We start from the raw sequence: 22,382 nt of genomic DNA, 5'->3' as shown, positions 1-22,382 counted from the left end.
TGAACAGGGAATACAAACAGCCTCGCAGAAGGTACCTGCCACCATTTTTAGAGTGCTTCTCCTTACAAAAAACAAAGTGGTCCTTTCACTTTTCTTCCTTCAACTTGTTACCGCATGCCATGAAAGCATCCCAGGCTCTCAGCGGTCAAAGGTCAAGTCCACGAGAATGACACCGAGTCAAAGCAAAGACGGCTTTTAAGAAAAAAAGCAAACAACCAAAAAGTGGAAGTACAAAGGAGGAGCTTTTTGTTTTCTCATGTATAAACCACACTTGGCTCAGTTTTCAGTTTCATTAGTCCGTATGTCCAAAGACCAAAAGGTACCATTATATTTGGGAACGAGACTCACCTCAAACCTCATCTTCCTTTTTCTTGCCCTCGTATTAAAGTCAGGTTCCTCCTCATTAAGCGGCTCCCATCCCAGTCCCTCTCCCCCTCCTCCACCGTCCTCCCCCCAGCCTCTCCCCCTACTGGCCTCTCTCCTGTCCTGGACGAGTCTTGTCTTGAAAGAGAGCCACCTGCCGCTATCATCAGGCCCTGGTTCGGTTGGCCTGGCTGGGGCTTGGCCGCCGGAGCCCGTGGGAACTGTTTAGCATCCAGCACGTCTTTGTACTGGATCTCAGGCCTGATCATGCTCAGACAGGCCATCCTGGTGGCGTTGTCCAGCCCCAGCTGAAGCTCGTAGCCCAGAATTTTCACCAATCCGCTCTGGTACGGGCGGATGTTTTTGTCTCGGATCCGGTGCGACTCTACAGGCTTTCCGCCATCCCTGAGACAAACCCGAGCCAGATCTTCCCTCCGCGTCCTGAGAAGAGCTACTTCCTGCTCCATCTGGGCGTGACCGAACCTATTGATTTCCCCCCAGAAGGTCCGGTTGAAGGACTTATATAAGTGCCAGTCCAGGGCGTTCCATTGCCTCAGCTTCTCCCGCTGTTCCTCCGTAACATTGGTCAGCGTCTTGGCTTGGAAACGTGGCACTCTACCGCCGACGCCGGCCGCCGCCACCGCTTTGCCCACCCAGCTCCCACCCATCCCCCCGATGACACTGGGCTTCTGCTGCCGAGCATTGAGGCTGAATGAGACGACGGCGTCCAGCGGCCAGCAGAGGGCGTGTCTCAGCAGGATCATGGACTGGTCAAAGTACTCAGACACCAGAATCAGCTTGAAGGTGCGGCGGATCATGGCTTCGGCGCGCTGAGCCAATGCCTCCGAGAAATTAGCATTGTGGTCCATGCCAAAGTCAAACCACAACAGGTTCCGGGCATAGTGGTTGTTGCGGAGGCGGGGGTCGTAGTATTTCTTAGGGTCGTCAGCAAAGTCGCCCAAGCTTTTGGCTTTCCGAAAGGCAGGCGCGACCTCTTTATAATAGGCAAAGGAGGACTCAGCCAGAGCGACTGGGTCCCTGATGATGGAGAAATAGAACGTGTCTGCAGGCATCACCTTCTCCGTCTAAGAAACAGAAAAGGAGAACTTGAGTTTTTAATGTGATGCAATTCAACTACAACAGGTGTATAATTTATTTGGTTCTTATGAGATTTGTTTTTTTTCTGGAAAATGATCATTAGTAACCACTGTTACTTCCACCAAGGAGATAATGTCAGCAGTATTACGGAAAACTAGCCCGATTTTCACGACACTTGGTGGAAGGGTGTGGCATGGGCCAAGGAAGAACCCATTACATTTCGGAGCAGCTCCAAATCATGGGGCGGATACACAAATAATTTTTCACTTTTGGCTCGGTTTGTTTGTCAGCAGGATTACAGATGAAATATAGGCCCAATTAATATGAAATTAAACTTTGGTGCGGAATCCGAATGACTGGGCAGATACACAAATCATTTTTTCCACTTTCGTTAACATTCAGAGATGGGGCGTGTGTTGCATTCAAGTGGTGTCGGACTATATGGAAAAATTTGTTCCCAACTGGGAAAATTCAGGTAATGCTTCCTGATGCTTCCTGTCACACCACAGCCACCAACCGAAGGTCCATCTCAGGACCGCCGCTGCAAGATGTAAACAACGGAAATAACGCAGACCCCATTTCTAAGCTAACGTTGCAGACTGTTTGTGCTGTAGGGGATCTGAAGAGAGGAAATAGACCTTGATTAGAAACTTATTTGAGGTACGTCAAAGACAAATGTAATCCCAGACAAAATGTATTTCCCTTGAAACGTAATTGAGAATGCAGTTTAGTTGTAGGGGAATGTAATTTTACGGAGACAGGGCTGCTTTATATTACAATGTATAGAGCTATGTAACAATACCCAGGGCTGGGTATCGTTCAAAATGTATCCTCGTCACTAAAGAACCTCCCATCATCAACATCCCCAAAGTCACACCACTCCCCCCCCTCCTCTCTTGAATAACTCACCTCAGCCTTATTAAATCTCATGTGATTGCCCATGATGTGGAACTCCACGGCTCTGGGACCTCTGTAACCTTTGACCCTGTGAGCGTTGAATGGTAGTGGGTAGCCCAGCTGGTAGCCCAGTGGCAGGGCGAAGCGCAGGTCACGCTCATCCCCGAAGCGGTACAGCATGTTGAGCACGGTGCTGCTGGCCGTCTTATGGGTCTTGAGGAACATGATGTGGGTGTGGGGCTGACAGGAGCCCAGAGAGGGCCCCTGGGCATCGGGGGAGGAAAAGATGGAGCGACCGGCTGACTGGACACTGCTGAACGACAGGGAAGAGGTAGGGAGCATTTTAACTTTAATTCACATTTAAAATATGTGTAAAAAATCCCACAAACGCAGCAAATGATCAAATGACTCCATTTAATGTTACAGGTGTCGCTTGTAGTGAACCTACAGAGAATTATCAATGTCTCTGTAGTTCCCCTCAGCTCTACAGGGCATTTAGGTCCTTTTTGCTTCGGTTTTCTGGTAAAATCTCATTAACTAGGTTTCCAGCAGCAGCTGTTTTTAGTGTAAAAAAGCTGATAATCCCACTGTATACTACCTGCCCAGCACCTAACCGCAGACAGACACAGTTAAAAACTGGTTGGTGAACATAGTGGAGCATTTAGCAGCTAAAGAGAGACATATTTTTCTCAGAAGTTGGTGGAGACCAAAACCAGAGCTAAAACGAGAGTGAATATTGGACTAACTTACATCAAATGGACACAAACATGACTCCAAATAAAAGGTTATGTTGCTCTGCGTCTGCTGGATATGTATGCTAACATGTTCAACATGACTTAAAAAGGTGATACGTCAATGTTGTTTACTTTACAGCCCCCAAGTGGCCAAACAATCAATTAATGCAGCTTTGATTTGAACTACTTTTCATCAATAATGTTAAAATTTTTCTGCATTTTTTGCACTGACATTTTAAACTAATAATTAAAAACAATCTGATTGTAGAAGTAAATGCTAACCAATAACTCAAGAAAACAATTTTTCTTCATCAACTTTATCCTTCTTAACTCAAAGACACTTAGACTGCTGAGCTGTGTCGTCATTCTTGTGAGCTACAAAAAGCTTTTGGGGATGTATGAGTAGAAAGTTGCCGGTAGATGCATACTAGAGCCTGGCCGGTAAGTGCATGACTCAATTCTAAAAGGGCATGTTCTTTAACTTTTTAATAGTCAAATCTAAGGGATCCTTATTGTAAGTATCAGTATTGGCATCCCACTCAAAAATCCAGCAGGCTTTAATGCATAGGTCAGTTAGAAGGCAGCATACTTTTTAAAGCCAGTGTTTATGCTTTGACAACACCATAGAAATGATCTCAACAGGCAGAGGGACTGCAACCTGAACCTCCCTCAGGGCCCTTGGACCCAGATGTTTAGAGGTTTGAGTGAAGGAGTTAAATAGTTAGCTTTAAAGAGGGCCTCTGCTCCACAAGACGAGAGAGGTTAAAGTCAAGTCAAAGACTACTTGAGGGTTAATAATTGTCTTCAGTATTATGGTCTTCTTGTGTGCAGTAAGTCAGTATTATTATCAAAATTGTATATCTGTTCAAATTGTCCTTTGAGAAAAAAATAAATTTCCGTTAAACTCCCAAACCCCTTAAAAGTATCAGTACATGTTATCTTGCATGCATTCTTCAAAAAAACATTCTTTGTACACTGTTGAACAAGTTAGCCATTAATAGCAAATGCTCACAAACTTCAACAGAACTAGTGAATAGACAGATTGTCCATTAGCAGTCATAACACTGAGCAGTCTTCTCTTTATCTCTGACTGTAGTTCAATTTTCAATGACGATACAAATTACAAAACATAAAAGTTACAACATAGCTTGTTTCAACATCACAGATACATATTTCACATTTCATGCTGCTAAGAGCTTATTTACAGGTTGTTAGTAAAAGACTGAAGTACCCTTTTTATCTTCCTCTCAGCCACCACAGGCTGCTAACACATCTCAGCTCAATGAACCACAATCAACCAACATAAAACCCTGTCCAGGCTAGGGTTGGGTACCGATCACATTTTTTCAGTACCGGTACCTGAAATTTGGTTCCGGTACACAACGGTACCTTTTTTCCCTCTGCAATAACAAAAAATAATTCCGGTCGTGAAGATAATTCCAAACCTATTTATCCTATTTACTTAGAACATTTTACACTCCACACAAAATAAAACCCCAACCTCTCCCCTCCCAAACACGTCCCTAAAAACTATCAAATCATTAAACATTTCTTTCACTGCCCTGAAACTTGTATTTGTATCTTATTCTATTTCAGCCTGTTTTTTAATCTCGTTTTAATTACCATTTAATGTTTTATGTAAAGCACTTTCAATTGCCTTGTCGCTGAAATGTGCTGTAGAAAAGAAGCTGCAATCTCCAGCCTGTCAGTAAGTCAAAAGGGCATCAAGAACACTGCCTGTCTGTCTAAGAGGAAGTGTAACCGCACTGCGACCGCTTTTGGCTCACCATTATATTGTATTCCAGCGAACGCTGTCTGCTGTTTACTATAACACTATGGATAATTCCCAGTGCTTTGGACTAGATCACTGTGATCACCGTCAAATGCTGAGGCGACAGGTAGGGCTGGGCAATATGGAGAAAATCAAATATCACGATCATTTTTGAGCAGATACCTCAATGTCGATACGGTTGTGATTATAGTGTTAAAAGAAACCACGGAAACTACACTGTAGCTCACTTTCCAGCATCACTGACGGATAGCGCCACTTCAATAACTTCATAAGCCACAAACCATGGCAACAACAAGTGTGTCCCAAGCCGCATGCATCCCTTTTTAGTGTCCCATGGAAACAGTTTCTGTTGTGTGAGCTTCTTGCACACAACATTGCATTTGCAGTATTTTTTCCAAACACACTTTTATAGCAAAACAAAAAGTGAAATGCTGCAAACAGAGTAAGGGCCAAACCATGACGAAATCTGTGGAAAGGTGTTGCAACGTTTGGCTTTAAAAAGTCAGACTTAGCGGACTCCAATAATCTGCAGACTATGCGGGCCAATGTGTCTGTTCATCACATTTGATCAAATCATTAGTTGACTTATCAAAAAAAGCATTAACAGATAAATTGACGATGAAAAATATGATTAGTTGCTAGGGCTGAATGATTAATCGTTTTCAAATCGAAATCGCGATTTGAAAACCTGCGATTAGCCGATCGTGAATCGAATGTGAATATTTAGTTGAATGTTTGGTGTAACATTTGATTCAAAGATTCATATTCCTCTTTCCATTATTATATTTACTGTTTTTTTTTCATAAGATGCATGCTGAAATAATGTTATATATTACAGACTGTTTACAGAAATGTACTATCTTCAGTGGATCTTTCATTTATTTTTCATGACTTTATTTAACATGAGCGTAGAAGGTGCAATATGTAGCGGGGGGGAAATCGCAAATCGAATTATAATCACAATATCTGGCGTGAAAATCTGAATTTTATTTTTCCCCCCCCAAAATTGTTCAGCCCTATTAGTTGCACACAAAAAAAATAATGAAAATAGTAGTATATTATGGTTAGGAATAGGGCTGCCTGATTAAGGAAAATGTCTAATTGCAATTATTTATTTTTTTAAAGATTATTTTTTGGACATTTTTAGGCATTTATTCGACAGGACAGCTGAAGACATGAAAGGGGAGAGAGGGGGGGGAATGACACGCAGCAAAGGGCCGCAGGTCGGAGTCGAACCCCGCACCGCTGCGTCGAGGAGTAAACCTGCTGTGCCAACTGAGCTATCCGGGCGCCCCTAATTGCAATTATTTTGACACATATGATTCACGATATTGAAGAGAATGATCATTCAATCATCATTATTCTCATTTTCATTGAAAATTATTCAAATTAAAAATGATTATAGTGTGATTTTTGCGAGGATCTGTACTGAACAAAGATTTTTTTTCTGTAGTCTATAGGATAGGATTTGTAGGCCCAGGACGTCTCTGCAGCTCCACAATACTTCATTCAGAATGGTTTGACACATATTTTGCCTTTAAGAAATATTGCACCCCCCTGCGATGTGGATATTGCACTAGTCCATTTTGCGATTAATTGTGAAGCCCTAGTTAGGAAGAGACACACTTAACTAATGGCATGTACATAATCCAACTGTAAAGCCAATATATTGCTCCAAGCCACGTCTTTGAACACAACGACTATTTGTTTGTTTGGTAAAGAAGTGTCCCACCATTACATTTAGCTGCCATATGGTTCTCCTCAGTTCCTCAGTGTGGTTCTTGTGGTTGCCACTGTCACATGGTGAGCAGACAGCTGAGCAAGCTGAAAAACCGTCATCTCATGCTGCCATGGTAAACAGCTGTGCACGTACACAGGAGCAGCAGTCACATTTAACAGGCTTGTGCCTCAATGGCCTGATAAAATAAAAAAATAATGACCCTACCTCTCACTTGATTTATTACCTCAGTAAACATTATCCTAACAAGTTTATGGCCTCAATCGCTAGTTTCAAGTCTTTTCAAGTCAATACAGCATGGTGTCCATTTAGTAAATTATGGTCCCATTCATTTTAAAATGAGATAAGATAAAACATGGGATGTTTTAGGGGCGAGACAACACGCCGACCTGTCAAGCCGGACAGAGGCTTAGCAATGCTAACCATGGCACTGTGTACATTTAAATAGCCGTGAACTTTTATTGAGGTGTTTGTCTTAAACTTTCGGTAGCACCTTGTCTCTATATCCACGACGTTTTCTTTGTGTTGGAATTTTAACCTCTGGTGGATTTGTGAGGACTATGGTTAACTGCTCTTCAGATCTCTGCAGGGTAAATCCAGACAGCTAGCTAGACTATCTGTCCAATCAGAGTTTTCTCTTGCACGACTAAAACAACTTTTGAACGTACACCAAAACAAGTTCCTTCCCGAGGCTATTTTGCAGAGTCACCGTTGCTCCGCCCGGTGCTTAGCACTGCCCAAGACGATTGTGATTGGTTTAAAGAAACGCCAATAAATCAGTGCACGTTTTTCTCCCATCCCGGAATGCTGTGTGGACTAGCCAGACCTGTCTCCGCAGCGCTGTGGAGGAAGGTCTAACGTAAGCTAGAAGCTTTAGGGGAAAATTACAGATGCTCTGTGTACTGCAGTTCATGCAGATGAATGGCACCAGTTTGTGTTAAACTCCGCTGAATGACTTTGGCAACTTTCTCTCTTTAGCGTTTAGCCTAGCACAGCGCCATTGCAACCATAGAAGGCACAGTCTATGATCATGATGTGATGTCCCCAACTGGGCTGCGTCAATCTGCTGTCTGTGTCCATAGAATATTAACTTAAAGTGCTGGTGTGTCCATATTGTAAGACAATGCAATGCAAAAGATACAGTATAACTGAAACGGCAGCTAAAGCTAAAATACATTTTAAAAAATACGAGTACATGATATAAGATACCTCTTGTTGAAGATGACGCCCAACAGCTGGCCAGCAAACCCAATGGCAACGAAGAGCAGCAGCGCCTTCCACATCCACACTGGACCCAACCGACCACAAACCAGCAACCGCAACATCCTGGGAGGAGGGGAAGAGGGGGGAGAGGGGAGGATGGATGGATGGATGGATGGATGGAGATTCAGGGAGCAAAGAAAAAGACAGAGAGGAGATGCAAAAATAGAAGCAAAGAAAATGATGGGTCAAATGAGAGAAGCAATGGAGTGGAATAAGAGATTGGGGGTGGGGGACAAAGGCATGGATGGGTGAGGAAAGAGAAATAATGTTACAGTATGAGGGGGGAGGAGTGGGACCAAGGGTGATGTCATAGAAAAAGAGAGGGGATGAAGAGATGGGCCAAGAGCGTGGGAGAGAGAGAAGGGTGGAGGAGGTAGGGGAGGGGTGGATAGGCAAAAAGGAGGGATAGAGGGAGGGAGAGATTCAGATGAGTCATAAAGTAAACATGACTAAGGCATCATCATCATCATCATCAGGGAGGAAAGCAGCCTGAAGCGTCCAGAGATTACAAGACCTGCTGCAATCTCTAGATCCTAAATATATTGTTCAGAACTGAATGAGTCTCATCAATATGACTGCTGATAGTTATGATTTGTTCCTTGCCATATATGCCTTAAAGTACTAGTTGATTAATCGATTGAGCGACAAAACACTGATCAACGTGTTCACTACATTTGGACATTAGATTAGATTTACTATGTAGATGTGATATTGTGTAATAACACATGGTAAATGGGTTGTAAAGGGTGCTGTTAGTGAGCAAAATAGGACAGAACTTGCATGAATAGTTGTTAAATGCAAAGCACATTGTCACACAAAATTGTAAATTGAATTGCCAAATGCAAAATACTTGAAATTTGAATAGAGACACCAAATAACTTCCATAGCCTACAGAACAGAAACCAACAGGGCAGTTTTCACTGGGGCCTGGTGGTACTCAGCCAAAGTGCTGCAAACAGTAACCACATAATATAAAACATATGTTATAAACATATGGAACGCAGAGAAAAGTCCCAGCAGAAGATGGGTGATACAGAGAGGAGGAATCAGCGGTGGCCACCACCCCACTGTCTCCACCACAACACAAAGAAGCCTTTAGTCTAGCCCACATCACAGATCCCCCCCTCCCTCCCCTCCAATGGATGGACTGCAAACAAAAAAAAATGTCAAGAGAAAGGCCTTTGAAGCAGCCCCTCCAGCCCTCCACCCACACCTTTTTCCCTCTTTCCCTGCAGGAGCACCCGCCAGCCGCCTTTTATTCCCCGCAATCACAGACTGCATCCCCCGGTCGCTGTGCTTCACCGACTCCCTTCTCTGGCCGGTTCTCGCACTCCACCCGGCTCCTGCTAAGCTATAGCTAACGTTACCTGGTTCTCCGTCTGAAAAGCATAGCTGAGTCCCCGGGCCGGTATCGGTGACGGTGTTATTGTGCAGCTGCAGAGCGCTCGGGGCATCTCGAAGGCTTCAGCTGCAGCCGGTCCGTCCGCCGCCGGTACAGATCAGGCCATGGAGCCGGAGCCGGAGCCGCAGCGGCCCCTCTGTAGGATGCTGAACGCTGCTTTTAAACCCTCACCGAGGCTTTAACCGAATTCCCTCTTTCTGGGTACAGACCGCTCTACCGTTATTCTACCGACTGCCGACACACACTGGGACATAACGCAGAAAGGGAGTCTGTGTGTGCGTGTGTGTAGTACTTCCGGTTACAAAATAAAAGCGGTTTTACGTACATGCAGCGCAACAATCCACAAGAACCTAGGGCTGCTTGATTATGGAAAAAAATCACAATCCCGATTATTTTGATCAATGTTGAAATAACGATTATTTAACATAACTCAATGACTTTTGAAAAGGCTCTGCAATTACTGAATTTAAAAAAAACAGTGAAAATACCTTCAACTGTGAAATTTTCCTTCATACTTTAAATAATAATAGTTTACTTTTTTTTTAATTCAGAACCAGACGCAGCCTTAATTTTGTTTCACCCGTTTCAATTGAAACAGGCCCCGCCCTCCAAGGTGGCCCCAACAGACCAAAATCCCATTCATTTTCTCCGTAGGATATTGATTTTCAGCCATAATGTCTAAACCATCCACGGTAGATTGACCACGAGATACGAGGTTGTGAATCAGAACACAAGACAAAATTTCAGAACTGATCAACATGGCAGCTCGTTTATAAACTTAAAATAGTTCATTTTATGCGAGAAATATGTTCTACGGTTGCTGAATCTGTCTTCATTTCAGATCAACAACAGTCAGTTTAAAAAGATTTTCGGGAGTTTTTTTAAGGGGCCACGAGTCGAGCTGGACGCCCCTGATTTGCATAGAGTAGCCTGGATTCAACTTTATGCAAATAAGGAGCGGGCAACCCTACGCCCCGTCTCTCGAAAGTCGTCGCGGCGCTGCCAGAATGCATTGCCCGGCCGCTTACATAGACAACGAATAGAAAACAGGGAAATGACGGTTGCCAGTGGACACGTACCACGATGGGAGGGGTCAAGAGGTTGTAGGCACATACAGTGGGGCATGCTTTAGCCAGGATTTGGAAATACTGAGGCCATGAGTCCAATTTCGCAGCAATCCGCCTATTTATTAATTTCAATCTTGAATTATATTTCCAGCAACTTGTATTACAGGTAGCTAGATGTTCGCTGTTTAAAAAAAAAAAAAAAAAAGCCTCCACACCTGTATTTTATTCTGGTGGAGAATGCTAAATCCCTACCGACACTGACCTGGAGGAATAGAGTTCAATGGCAAATTCATGCTTTTATTTTGAAGACAACGTTCTCGCATTTCCGGCGTGGCTTGTTTCACTTCTTTCACCTTGACAAACAGGTTTGCTGAATCTGACGTCACCCTGTAATGCTGATAGGCATCCAGAAAAAAAAAGTTATCCACATATGAGAACTCTGAGAAGCATAACTTTAGATGTGAGCATGTCTGTGTGTTACGCTTATTGTGTTTGAGAAATGTTTTGGATGTGCAGTGTGATGTGTACAGTTTCTCTTCTCTTTAACGTTTGATACTTTAAGGATATTTTGCTAGTAATACGTACTGTTCCTATACTTAAGTAGGATAGGACCACTTTTGTGTTAGTACTTTCACGTAAGTAAAGGACTTAAGTACTTCTTCGCTGTACAGTACATTTACTCAAGCACTGTACTTAAGCACACGTTGAGGCTCCTGTACTTCACTTGAGTCTTTTCTGTTCATGCCACTTTCTACTTCTACTCCGCTACATTCCAGAGAGAAATATTGGACTTTTTACTCTACTACATTCATCTGTTACAGCTTTAGTTACTTTACACATTAAGATTTTTGAACACAAATCACACGTAGTTTATACAATGTTTTATTCTAAATTAAACTTCCCAACAATATATCTGAGTAAACAAGTCCAGCTGAAGTGATTAGCTGATTAAACACTTAGTTGATTGACACAAGTGTTTGGATCGTTTCCAGTTTCTAAAATGGGAGGGTTTTTCCTGCATTGAGTACTTTTACTACTTTAACCCTTTGGTTGTCCTCGGGTCAGATTTGACCCGTTTTCCAGACAATTCTTCATAAAGTACTTTTGGGATGTCCTGGCTAATATTTGACATATACCAGTCTAATCCAAAACAACTAATAATTTCTCCACATTTTACTCAGAAATTAGGTATCATTTCATGTAAATTAGGTTGTATTGACCATCAATGCAAAAACTTTTACTTAACATTTTCAATGCAGAATTTCACTCGTAACAAAATATTTTTACAGTGTGGTATTAGTACTTTTTACTCTAAGTGCTCATATTATGCTTTTTGGCTTTTGCCCTTTCCTTTATTGCGTTATATATATCTTTTTTGTGCATGTAATAGGTTTACAAAGTGAAAAAGTCGAAAGTCCCCCCCAAAGGGACTTACCATCTCCAACAGAAAACACTGTTCACACACTGCTCCAAACAGCTCTATTGTAGTCCAGCCTTTACTTCAGAGACCAACGTGGTCACTTTGGAACACACGTTATAATGCTCACCTAGCTACTAGCATGGCTCGCCCTCATACTCTGCTTCTGACTGGCTAGTATTCCTTACCTAGGTACTGTCAGGGCACTCCCTCATACTCTGCTTCTGACTGGCTAGTAGTCCTTACCTAGGTACTGTCAGGGCACTCCCTCATACTCTGCTTTTGACTGGCTAGTAGTCCTTACCTAGGTACTGTCAGGGCACTCCCTCATACTCTGCTTTTGACTGGCTAGTAGTCCTTACCTAGGTACTGCGCATGTGTGACTCCCAACAAAGATGGAACAGAAGTGTGATGCCTCAGTCTGTACAGACTGATCTCAATAAGTGGCGTATATATGACACGCCAATTTGTATGCCATTTTCGCATGTTATCAAGATGCAGATTCGCTTTTTAGCGTGTTTATCAACACCGTTTGGCCTCCATTGACTTACATTACCTTGCGATTGCGTGTGAACTGATGCCGTAGCGAGTAGTATGAAAGGGCGAACTTTACACTGTATACTGTACCCTGTATAACCCTATATTCTACAACGCAACTCTTCATACAATTTGCACTGTTCAACATGGTGTTAAATGTAGGGTGCTGCGCTATTAATTGAATTTTAATCGTGATTACTACTTTGGGGCCATAACCAAAACAGTAATCGAGAAAAAGGATTATTTTGCAGAGACCTTTTTTATTTACTTTTTTTTTACTCAACAACGGATGTGATTTAAAATATAGCAAAGTACAATACTTCAAGCAAAATATACTTAAGTAAAAGTAACATTACAGATTTCAAAAAACTACTTTACGGACACTACACACAGAGAAACGACCCAATTACAATAATGCGAGTCATTGTAATTTATTACTTTCCAACTATGATGTTATGATTTTTTTTTTCTTCTCCATACCCTAGTAGCCCTAGTTAAATGAACTCTCTGAGCAGCAGTTAGTCGTTGTTGCACAGGGTTGACATGTTGGAACAGCTGCAGCAGTGTGAGATGACTGAACAGCAGCAGCAGCAGCAATGACCTGCACCCAACTCTGCTGGGAGCGACCAAAAAAAACTCTCAAGGGGACACATAGATTTAAACTTTGTATTCTAGCTGAAATCCTTCCAGCTTTCTCAACATGCACAGTTGAGATATGGCTTTTGGACAGCGGTGGGAGAAGTATTCAGATTTCAGGTTCATAATTGTATTTAGAGGTTGTACCAGAATAGGTTGATGTGGTTTAATCTTCAGAAAACACCATATATTTGTTGTGCTGCACATTGTTGCAGCTCCTCTTTTCACCCTGTGTGTTGAGCTCTCTGTTTTAGCTACAGAGAAACGGGACATCATGACTTTGCGTAAACATACACGCCACTTGGAAAGTTTGCGTGTTATCTGTACGCATTTTGAGCTATCTGCGTGTATGTCTACGGCGTATACAGCGGACGGGTTGCAGACTGATCTCAATAAGTGGCGTATGTATGACACGCCAATTCGTATGCCATTTTGGCATGTTATCGAGACGCATAATCGCTTTTCGGACGGTTGGGTTTAGGAAACGGGACACGCGGGACACAATCCACGCTCTCCTGGGTTTGACCCATCCTCCACCCCGACCAACGTGGCCGGTTTGGTTCAGTGGGTAGAGCAGGCGCACATGTATTTAGAGGTTTATGCCTCGACGCAGAGGTACAGGGTTCGAACCTGACCTGTGATGATTTCCTGCATGTCTTCTGTGCACTGACAGCCCTGCATACAGCTAACAAAAAAGGACAACAAAAGGGCTGAAGTTAACTTTTTTTAGCCACCAGCCTCTGTGGAAGGCGTATTTTAAAATCCACTAGCCGCACAAATGCACGAGCATCGCTGCTAGGTGGCTTCTTGCTGAGTTGTGGTCCTTCATTGCTTCTAAATTGAAGTTTTTTTTAGTGCCAATTACAAAAGGATTAACCTTTGCTTTCCCTAAGCCAGACACATGACAGTCACCGTTACCGTAATTGAAAAGCATTGAGGTGACTGCCTCATGAAGCTGGTTGAGAGAATGTCAAGAGTGTGCAAAGCTGTCATCGAGGCAAAAAAAAACATATTTTTAGACTTTAAAAAAATGAGTCAGAATTCAAATACATTTTTTCACATGTGGCCCTTATCCTCTTCCATACTTCTGCATACTCAACATGTTCTCACTTCCATCGCGTAAAATAATGACGTTTGGTCAGGTGCCTTTGGCGGTTTTCGGGCTTTCATACTACTCGCTTCTTAGTGCGACGTCATCTTCAAACACTGTGTAGCTGCTGCTCTCCCTGGTGCGTTCTACACACACGCTGAAGGACGCTTTTTACGTTGTATCGGATGCTGACAGCCACTGTCCAAACGTCTGCGTTTTATGAGTTCAGAGTGAGAACGGGTTGGCATACTGCATAATTCTTTATGTGCTATTTTACAGTTTGATCTACTGTACAATAGCCTATAGAAAATAAAAGGAAAGTACAGGAATACAGGTACAGGAATCTGCCAATGTGTAAGAGAATCCGTGTGTGTGCCTAATCAGAATTGTAAATGTGTAACATAATATGGGACCTTTAACATCTGCAGAAGAACACCATGTGGACTACTGAGAAGGTCCGTCCCCTATCATTGGGTCTGTCAGTGACTCACTAACTCCACCCCCAGGATTTGGAGGACCAGATCTCCTGAGAGCAGTGAGGGAGATGAGTGGTCGAGCTTGAGCTTCATTTAAAGCTGACGCTTGTTTTAGTCACCACACGATATCAGCGGTAACGAGAATAGTCTAAGCAGTGCTAAGCATAAGTGAATACACCCATGCAAAGTTGACTAAAAAGGGGAATAAAAAAATAATCTTTTGGAAATCTTAATGCCTTAATTAAAAAAATGAGGGAAAAATCCAACCTTTGGGGACACAAAGTTTCATTGTGAATGAACAATGTATCGTAAATAAATAAATGTTCTTCCTTAAACTACATAAGTGAGTGAGATGGTGACCCTTCACCATACCTAGAGACTGGCATGGTTTTATTTCAGTTAGTTTGATTTGCATTGAGAGATGATCTTATGGAAAGTACCCCATGTCAATCTCTAGGTATGGTGAAGGCTATGTGATGATGTGGGGCTATTTGAATTCCAAAGGCCAAGAGAACTTTATCAGGATGCATAGTATTCTGGATCCATGAAATAACTGGCCTTTAAAAATAAAAATCTGCCTGCCTCTATGGGAATTTAACATAGGGGTGTACTCACTTATGCCCCCTGTATTTTAAGGAAGAACATTTATTTATTTACGATACAGGTTGGATTTTTCCTCATTTTTTTTAATTAAGGCATTAAGATCAATTTCCTCATTTTTTTTTATTCCTCTTTTTGGTCAACTTCAGCATGGGTGCTACAGCTTAGCACTGTATATACTGTATAAGGGGAAATACATAGGTTCACTTTTAACAAAGCAATGCGTGGGATTTCCCCAAGGCTACAGGTACCGCCAGATGACGGTCCTTTCAGGGGCCATGTAGTAGAGTTTAGCCAGATCCCAACCGGTTCTTCTTTTCCTAAACCTAACCCGCGTGTCGCGTTTCCTAAACCAAACAGTAAGCCTCGCAATTACACGTAGCATCGCGATAACATGCCACGTGGCGTTAGAAATTGCCGTGTATGTTGACGCTGTGACGTTGCAGACTGCCGTCCGCTGTATACAGCGTAGACATACACGCGGATGGCTCAAAATGCGTACAGATAACACGCCACTTAGCTTTAGGAAAGTGCCGTCATGATGTCACGTTGCGGTACCATATTATATTGACTCTGTGGACACCGATACAATATTTACTGATATCACAAAGTCTGCCACGATTAGATTTTCATTGAATTTAATTCAGGGGCCTGCGACCAATTCACGATGATACATAAGCCCATTCAGTTACATTTATACAGTATATTTACAAAAAGCAACTAAAATATGATTTGACGATTTTGTTATTAAGCTTCAAAATAAAGGCGCATCTTAAAGATGACGATATGTATAGATATTTTCACTTTATATCAATAATACTGGATCAATATATTGATCCAGATCGATTAATTGTTACACACCTAGTTATTAATAAGCTAAAAAAAAAAAATCAATCAATGCAAAGTGATCAAAGCGGTTGAATTTGCTGATTCAGAGTCAGTGTGTGCGCAGCAGGACGCAGCTCCGGTTCTAAATTTAGAGGTAAAGCCTCTAATCGGTTAACTGCAGCCTTTGTTAAGAAGCGCCGCACCAGCTGCTCCTGCCCAGCCGCCTCCTCCGCCTCCTCCTCCTCCTCCTCCTCCTCCTCCTCCTCCTCCTCCTCCATATGGCCCAGAAAACAGCACTGTGTCCAAAACATGAGGCGCTACGGGGGGGAAGGAGGGGGGTGTCTGAACCACAAAGTCAAATCTGAAGGCTTTTATCAGGTGTAAAGACATTGTATACTGTACTAACACTTCAAACAACGACGGCTGAACGATTTGGAGAATAAATCTAATTGCGATTTTTCTAAGTTCAGCTAAAGTTCAATATTCACTGTGTAAAAGATAAAAAAAATGTCATAGAGCATTATACATGAGACACCGTCAAAACTGCTCTATATTCTCATGCAAGGATAAGTACATGGATAGTGTTTTTCTTTTAATAAGCATGGAACACTCAAACACAGACCATTTATCACAAAAGCTTAAGTTATAATAATAATAATCAAAAACTATTCCAATAAAAGAAATATCAGTACTTTTCTGTAAACTGAAATGTCTGATATGCCTCAGTTCAATAGAAGCATCTACATATTACACCTTCTACCATCATGTTAAATGAAGTTGAGTTGTTGTGATATGTAACATTATTCCAGCATTTATCTTAAAAAAAAAACTTAAACAAATGGTTACACCAAATTTCATTGCATTTGATCAAATCGTGATTTTGATTTGAAAACGATTAACCGTTCAGCCCGACAAACAGCATGCTTCTAGCTGCAATATTGAATGTATTGATTGGCTAATGCAGCATGTTGACAGATGAGGTTGAGACTGTGCTGCAGAAATAGAATCATTGACAGATACACTTTTTTTGCTGAACAACTTATTATTATTAAAAAATATAGATCTATTTTAAAATATATTATATATTTAGTGCGTAGTTTCTGTCTCCCCCATGAGGAATTCAGAGTAATGACAACAACACTGATGCTGTGATTCAATTTTGTACAGTGTCCATCTTTATATACAGTCTAAGGTACATACTGGCACAAGTTGCTCTCCAACACTGTAGTGGGCTACAGCAGCCCACAGGAAGGCCACTGTGTGTGTGTGTGTGTGTGTGTGTGTGTGTGTGTGTGTGTGTGTGTGTGTGTGTGTGTGTGTGTCCTTGTTCCTTATCACATAAATACACTTGCCGTCTGATTGCTGCTGTTTTGAAAGAATATGGAAGAGGAAGTAATTGCAAAATGCAGACAAACAAGAAAGTCATCAACAAGGAGCAGCAGTCGACATTTCATTTTTTGAGAAGTAGAACTTCCCCTGATAAGACGCACACGTCGCACCTTAATTAATTTGCACGTGCACGCTTGCTGAGCCCGTGCATGAGCCGTGCCGTGGTTTCTCTTCCCCAACCCCCTGTCGTTTTCTTGCCTCTCAGTCGCACTTACTTACACTCGGGGGGGAAAAAAGGAACACAAGGATAGTTAGGCCACAGTTTATAACCCCTACCCTAGATTTCAGTCTTTTTTAAACTCCTTTTCCAGCTCTGTTTTGAAACTTCCCAAACATTGGCAGTTCAACGTGTCCTCACACTCCGAAAAGACCATCCATTGCTGATAGCAAAATAACACGGCACTGTTGAGTCACCGATAGAGTTGCACAAGCGAGTATATTCAGTCATGCAATTAGGATAGCTTTGATATATTGGTTGATTTTAGATTTATATAACGGCACACACTTGTATAAAACAGACAAACCCCGGGACAGGGATAAAGACAGACATTTTAGATTCAAATCCAGCACCCCAACCTAAACACATTTGAAGCTGCAGTGGGTAGAATGCATGAGTTAGAGTTAAAAGACATCTTCCTGCAGCTCTCCCTCTCCCGTCTTTGTCGTACAGGCAATGCATGCCCAGAACAGCCAATAGGAACACTCTCTCTCTCTGAAATGATCTGTGATTGGCTGAAGTCTCCGGTCACGGACTAGAATTTCTGAAGCCTGAATGCAGAGCCAACAGAAGGTGCAGTAGGCTAGTTTTCTGTCAGACCACGTAAATAACAATATGCTGAAAGGTTATTATGGAATTTTTGCCCAGTTGCGCCAAAAATAGGGTGGCTAGCACAACTTCCTCAAATGTACTTTAGCTCACTGTGAAAGTTTTGAATTTCAACTGTGAACTTATTTGCATTGGTAATTGTGAGTGAATGTTTGTTTCCACACCTACAGTCCGGTTCAGGTCATCCGTTATGCATTTACCATTGACATGGAAGGGAGAACTTTTGCCAGGCCGCCATTGTAGAGAAGAACAATTTGTTCTTAGGGACTTGTCTGGTGAAATAAAGGTTCAATTAAAAAAAAAAAAAAAAAAAAAAAGAGAGTTTAGCATGGGCCAAGGAAGAACCCATTTCATTTTGGAGCGGATCCAAATCATGGAGCATTACACCAAATTATTTTTCACTTTCCTTAAAGGGTAACTGCTGGGTTTTTTTCAACCTGGACCCTATTTTCTTATGTTTTTGTGTCTAAGTGACTGATGGGAACAACAATCTTTGACATTGGTCCAGTAATAAGCGAGATCGCTGCAGTCGGCAGCCGCGAAAATAAGCTTCAATGAAAGTTAATAGGGTGCAGCTTGTATTCACGTTCACAAAAGTGCTCGTTTTGCCGCGGACAGGCTCAGATTATTTTTCAAAGTGTCTGACAACATTATGGAAAGGAATTCTAAGGAGGTCGACCTTTCGAGAGAGGGCATTTGGCCCTGGTGGAATAAATGTCATGCATCTTAAAATCCATTATAAGCTTTTCGAAACAGTAAATTGACTGTATGTAGGCTACTCCACCACAAATGTGAAACGACTCGAATGAGGTTCTTCCCAGTGACAAATCCTAACTACTGATCCATTGCTGTGATCGTCCTGGTGCTCTCATCCAGTAACCTGGTGTATTATCCTGGCCCGGTCAGGCCGGGGTAATGCTACAGGATCAGTCAAACAAGATTTCCCCAAACGGTTGGACCAAAATGCCTGGACAATAAGCCAACAAGTGCTCTGTGTACTTGAGGATATACCAGACAGGCAAGACGAGCAGGGCAATGAAAATTACTGTAGTTATGAACTGATCAATTAACCAGGAGACAGTGTGGTCTTACAAGTAGGGATGCACCGAATCCACTATAAAATACCCACAATGCAGTGCTAATTTGAGTGTACATACGATGTACCCTATATTTTATCCCCCTATACCACTATGCAACATGGCTGCATTTTCCCGGAAGAGAAGAAGGAGCCAAAGTCACCGCGAAAACTGAAAAGGAAAAATGGAGCGGGCTTTTGTTTCTAAACAGTGGAAATGTAACATGCAACATATACAGTATACACCCCTCATATTTTAGTAAATATTTCATTATATCTTTTAATGGGACCACACTGAAGAAATTACACTTTGCTACAATGTAAAGTATTAAGTGTACAGCTTGTATAACAGTTTAAATGTGCTGTCCCCTCAAAATAACTCAACACACAGCCATTAATGTCTAAACCACTGGCAACAAAAGTGAGTACACCCCTATGTTAAATTCCCATAGAGGCAGGCAGATTTTAATTTTTAAAGGCCAGTTATTTCATGGATCCAAGATACTATGCATCCTGATAAAGTTCCCTTGACCTTTGGAATTCAAATAGCCCCACATCATCACATGCCCTTCACCATACCTAGAGATTGGCATGGGGTACTTTCCATAAAATCATCTCTCAATGCAAATCAAACCAGCTGTTAAGCTAACTGAAATAAAACCATTGTAGCAAAGTGTAATTTCTTCAGTGTTGTCCCATTAAAAGATATAATGAAAGATTTACTAAAATGTGAGGGGTGTACTCACTTTTGTGAGACACTGTATAATATAAAACCTTTTACTATCCTCCTGGGTGCTCGGTTTGCTTCAGGGACGTATTAGAAGTATTTTTGTTATGGCATATTTCCACGCAACAATGTGGTTTCAGTGAGTGTCCGAAATCTTGTTTGTTCATTCCCTATAGTTCACTATTTAATAAACAGTATATAGGGAATAGTGAGTTAGTGAATGAGGGAACGGGTTTGAACACAGCTACTGGTTTAGAGTAGTCTATATCCACAACGTTCCACTTCCGAGATTGCTCCGGTGCCGCCGAAAATTCCGCCGTATGTCCTTCTTTTCTGCTGATGTCCGTTTCCTCCTGCATTCTTTGTGTTGGAATTTTAAACTCTGGATGGATTTCTGAGGACTATGGTTAACTGCTCCTCAGATCTCTGCAGGGTAAATCCAGACAGCTAGCTAGACTATCTGTCCAATCAGAGTTTTCTCTTGCATGACTAAAACAACTTTTCAACGTACACGTTCCACCAAAACAAGTTCCTTCCAGAGGCTATCGCAGGGGGGCGCAATATTTCTAGTCTCATATCACAATATCGATATAATATCGATATATATTGCCCAGCCCTACGTTAATATGAATTCCAAAGTGGAAATGTTGCCTAACAATTTATGTTAAAGGGAAATGTAGCCTACAGAACGTCCGGTGTTTTTCTTGCCTATATCCCCAGTTTAACGTAGGCTAACGCGACCCAGCCTACGTTAGCCTACTGTTTGCCTAAATGTTTGAATATAAAGTAGACTCACCTCGTTTCAAAACGTCAACGTGGAGTGTGTCGTCAAAAAACTGAGCTCCCGCTGTTGGACCTGTAGTTGCTCTCCAGCAGAATTCCAGCAGGAGAGCGCTGAAAAAGTCCGTTAAACTCCCGGGCTTGTGGTCAAACTCCCAGACAGCGTAGCCTACCGCGGTCCCGTTGGACAACGACTATTCCCCGCTCCGTCCCTCTCCGCCTGAACGCAGAAGCAGTGCGTGCAGCGCGGAGCGGTCATCTGAAACCCAGCGTTGCTTTCATCAATCCCTCCGGTCCTCCTCCTCACCCCCCCACCACCACCACCCCCCACCCCAGCCCTCTCCTCTGCTTTCCCGCAGACAGGCAGCGCCTCCAATCCGTTTAGCCGACCTCCCCCTCCTGTGCTTCCACACACACAGCCTACTGTGAAACATTTCTGCCATTTGTCCCATTCTAACGAGCCTCTGATAGAGGAGCCGTATATGGTGTCATGGAATGTAGCCTAAGTAGGCTACATTTACTCAAGTAGCCTACTGCACCTAAGTACAAATGTGAGGTAGCCTACTTGTACTTGAGTAAGCTAGCTACTTGAGTCTTTTCTTTCCATGCCACTTTTAGCTTCTACTCCACTAGAGACGTATTGCACTTTTTACTCCACTACATTTGCTACACTACATCCACTACAGCTTTGGTTACTAGTTAGAGTTAGGGTTAGGCTTAGGGGGTTAAACTACCCAACAATATATAGGCTTATTATAGCCATTAAACAGTTAATTGACAGAACTGTTTTGATCGTTTACAGTTACTAAAATATGCATTGGGAACTTTTAATACTTTAAGAACATCTTCCTGATGATACTATACATACTTTTGCTAAAGTGACATTTTCAATGCAGGACTTTTACTTGTAACAGAGTATTTTTACAGTGTGGATGATGGAAGTAAAGGATCTAAATTCTTCTTCCATCACTGCCTGTATTGTTCTTCAACAGGTGTCTGCAGCGGTTTATTCACACACCACCAACGTTTGGGGTCACTTAGAAATTTCCATTCCACTCCATTATAGACAGAATACCAGCTGAGATCAGTTGCATTGTTTTTTTAACCAGAGCAGCAGTTTTCAGATTACATTATGTGCTTACATAATTGCAAAAGGGTTCTCCAATGTTTTCTGAGTTAGCCTTTTAAAATTATATCAGATTACTAAACAGAATGTGCCTTTGGAACATTGGATGAATGGTTGCTCATAATGTGCAATGTAGATATTGCATTAAAGGTCAGCCACCCACTCAGATCAGCTGGTATTCTGTCTATAATGGAGTGGAATGGAAATTTCTAAGTGACCCCAAACTTTTGACCAATAGTGTATATGTGTGTGTGTATATATATATATATATATATATATATATATATATATATATATATATATATATATATATATATATATATATTCTCCCATATATATATATATATATATATATATATATATATATATATATATATATATATACATATATATATATATATATATATATATATATATATATATATATATATATATATATACACGTTTTTACATGGCCATACATTGCGCAATTGATCCAAGCACCAATTGTAGGTGGCCCATTTTCTTCCAAATGAGAGCTA

The 22,382-nt window shown here is 41.9% G+C and overlaps 1 protein-coding gene across 3 annotated transcripts; it reads right to left on the bottom strand.

Moving 5' to 3' along the window:
- Positions 1-179: 179 nt before the first annotated feature.
- Positions 180-21,018, bottom strand: gal3st4 (galactose-3-O-sulfotransferase 4). 3 transcript variants are annotated; one of them, XM_028564138.1, is made up of 4 exons: positions 20,752-21,018; positions 7,832-7,948; positions 2,371-2,671; positions 180-1,448 (listed from the first exon to the last, which is right to left on the bottom strand). In XM_028564138.1, the coding sequence occupies exons 2-4, from the start codon at positions 7,945-7,947 to the stop codon at positions 357-359; spliced, it is 1,509 nt and encodes a 502-aa protein (XP_028419939.1). In that variant the 5' UTR covers position 7,948; positions 20,752-21,018; the 3' UTR covers positions 180-356. The 3 variants fall into 3 exon arrangements, with proteins under 3 accessions (XP_028419939.1, XP_028419937.1, XP_028419938.1); XM_028564136.1 differs by lacking the exon at positions 20,752-21,018 and adding an exon at positions 9,253-9,520; XM_028564137.1 differs by lacking the exon at positions 20,752-21,018 and adding an exon at positions 9,253-9,520 and having other exon boundaries at positions 2,371-2,668.
- Positions 21,019-22,382: the final 1,364 nt, after the last annotated feature.

This window comes from Perca flavescens, chromosome 19 (genome assembly GCF_004354835.1).
Source record: "Perca flavescens isolate YP-PL-M2 chromosome 19, PFLA_1.0, whole genome shotgun sequence".
Taxonomy (NCBI): Eukaryota; Metazoa; Chordata; class Actinopteri; order Perciformes; family Percidae; genus Perca; species Perca flavescens.
Note: the sequence above shows the minus strand (reverse complement) of the source record. Positions and strands in the feature narration are given on the sequence as shown.

Bases quoted from the DNA above. Each gene is read 5' to 3' on its own strand.
- gal3st4 (XM_028564136.1), bottom strand. From the start codon at position 9,275: ATGCTTTTCAGACGGAGAACCAG. The intron at 7,949-9,252 runs GTAACGTTAGCT...CCCTCCTCCCAG, and splicing joins CTTTTCAGACGGAGAACCAG to GATGTTGCGGTTGCTGGTTT. The intron at 2,672-7,831 runs GTATCTTATATC...CCTGTCGTTCAG, and splicing joins GGCGTCATCTTCAACAAGAG to CAGTGTCCAGTCAGCCGGTC.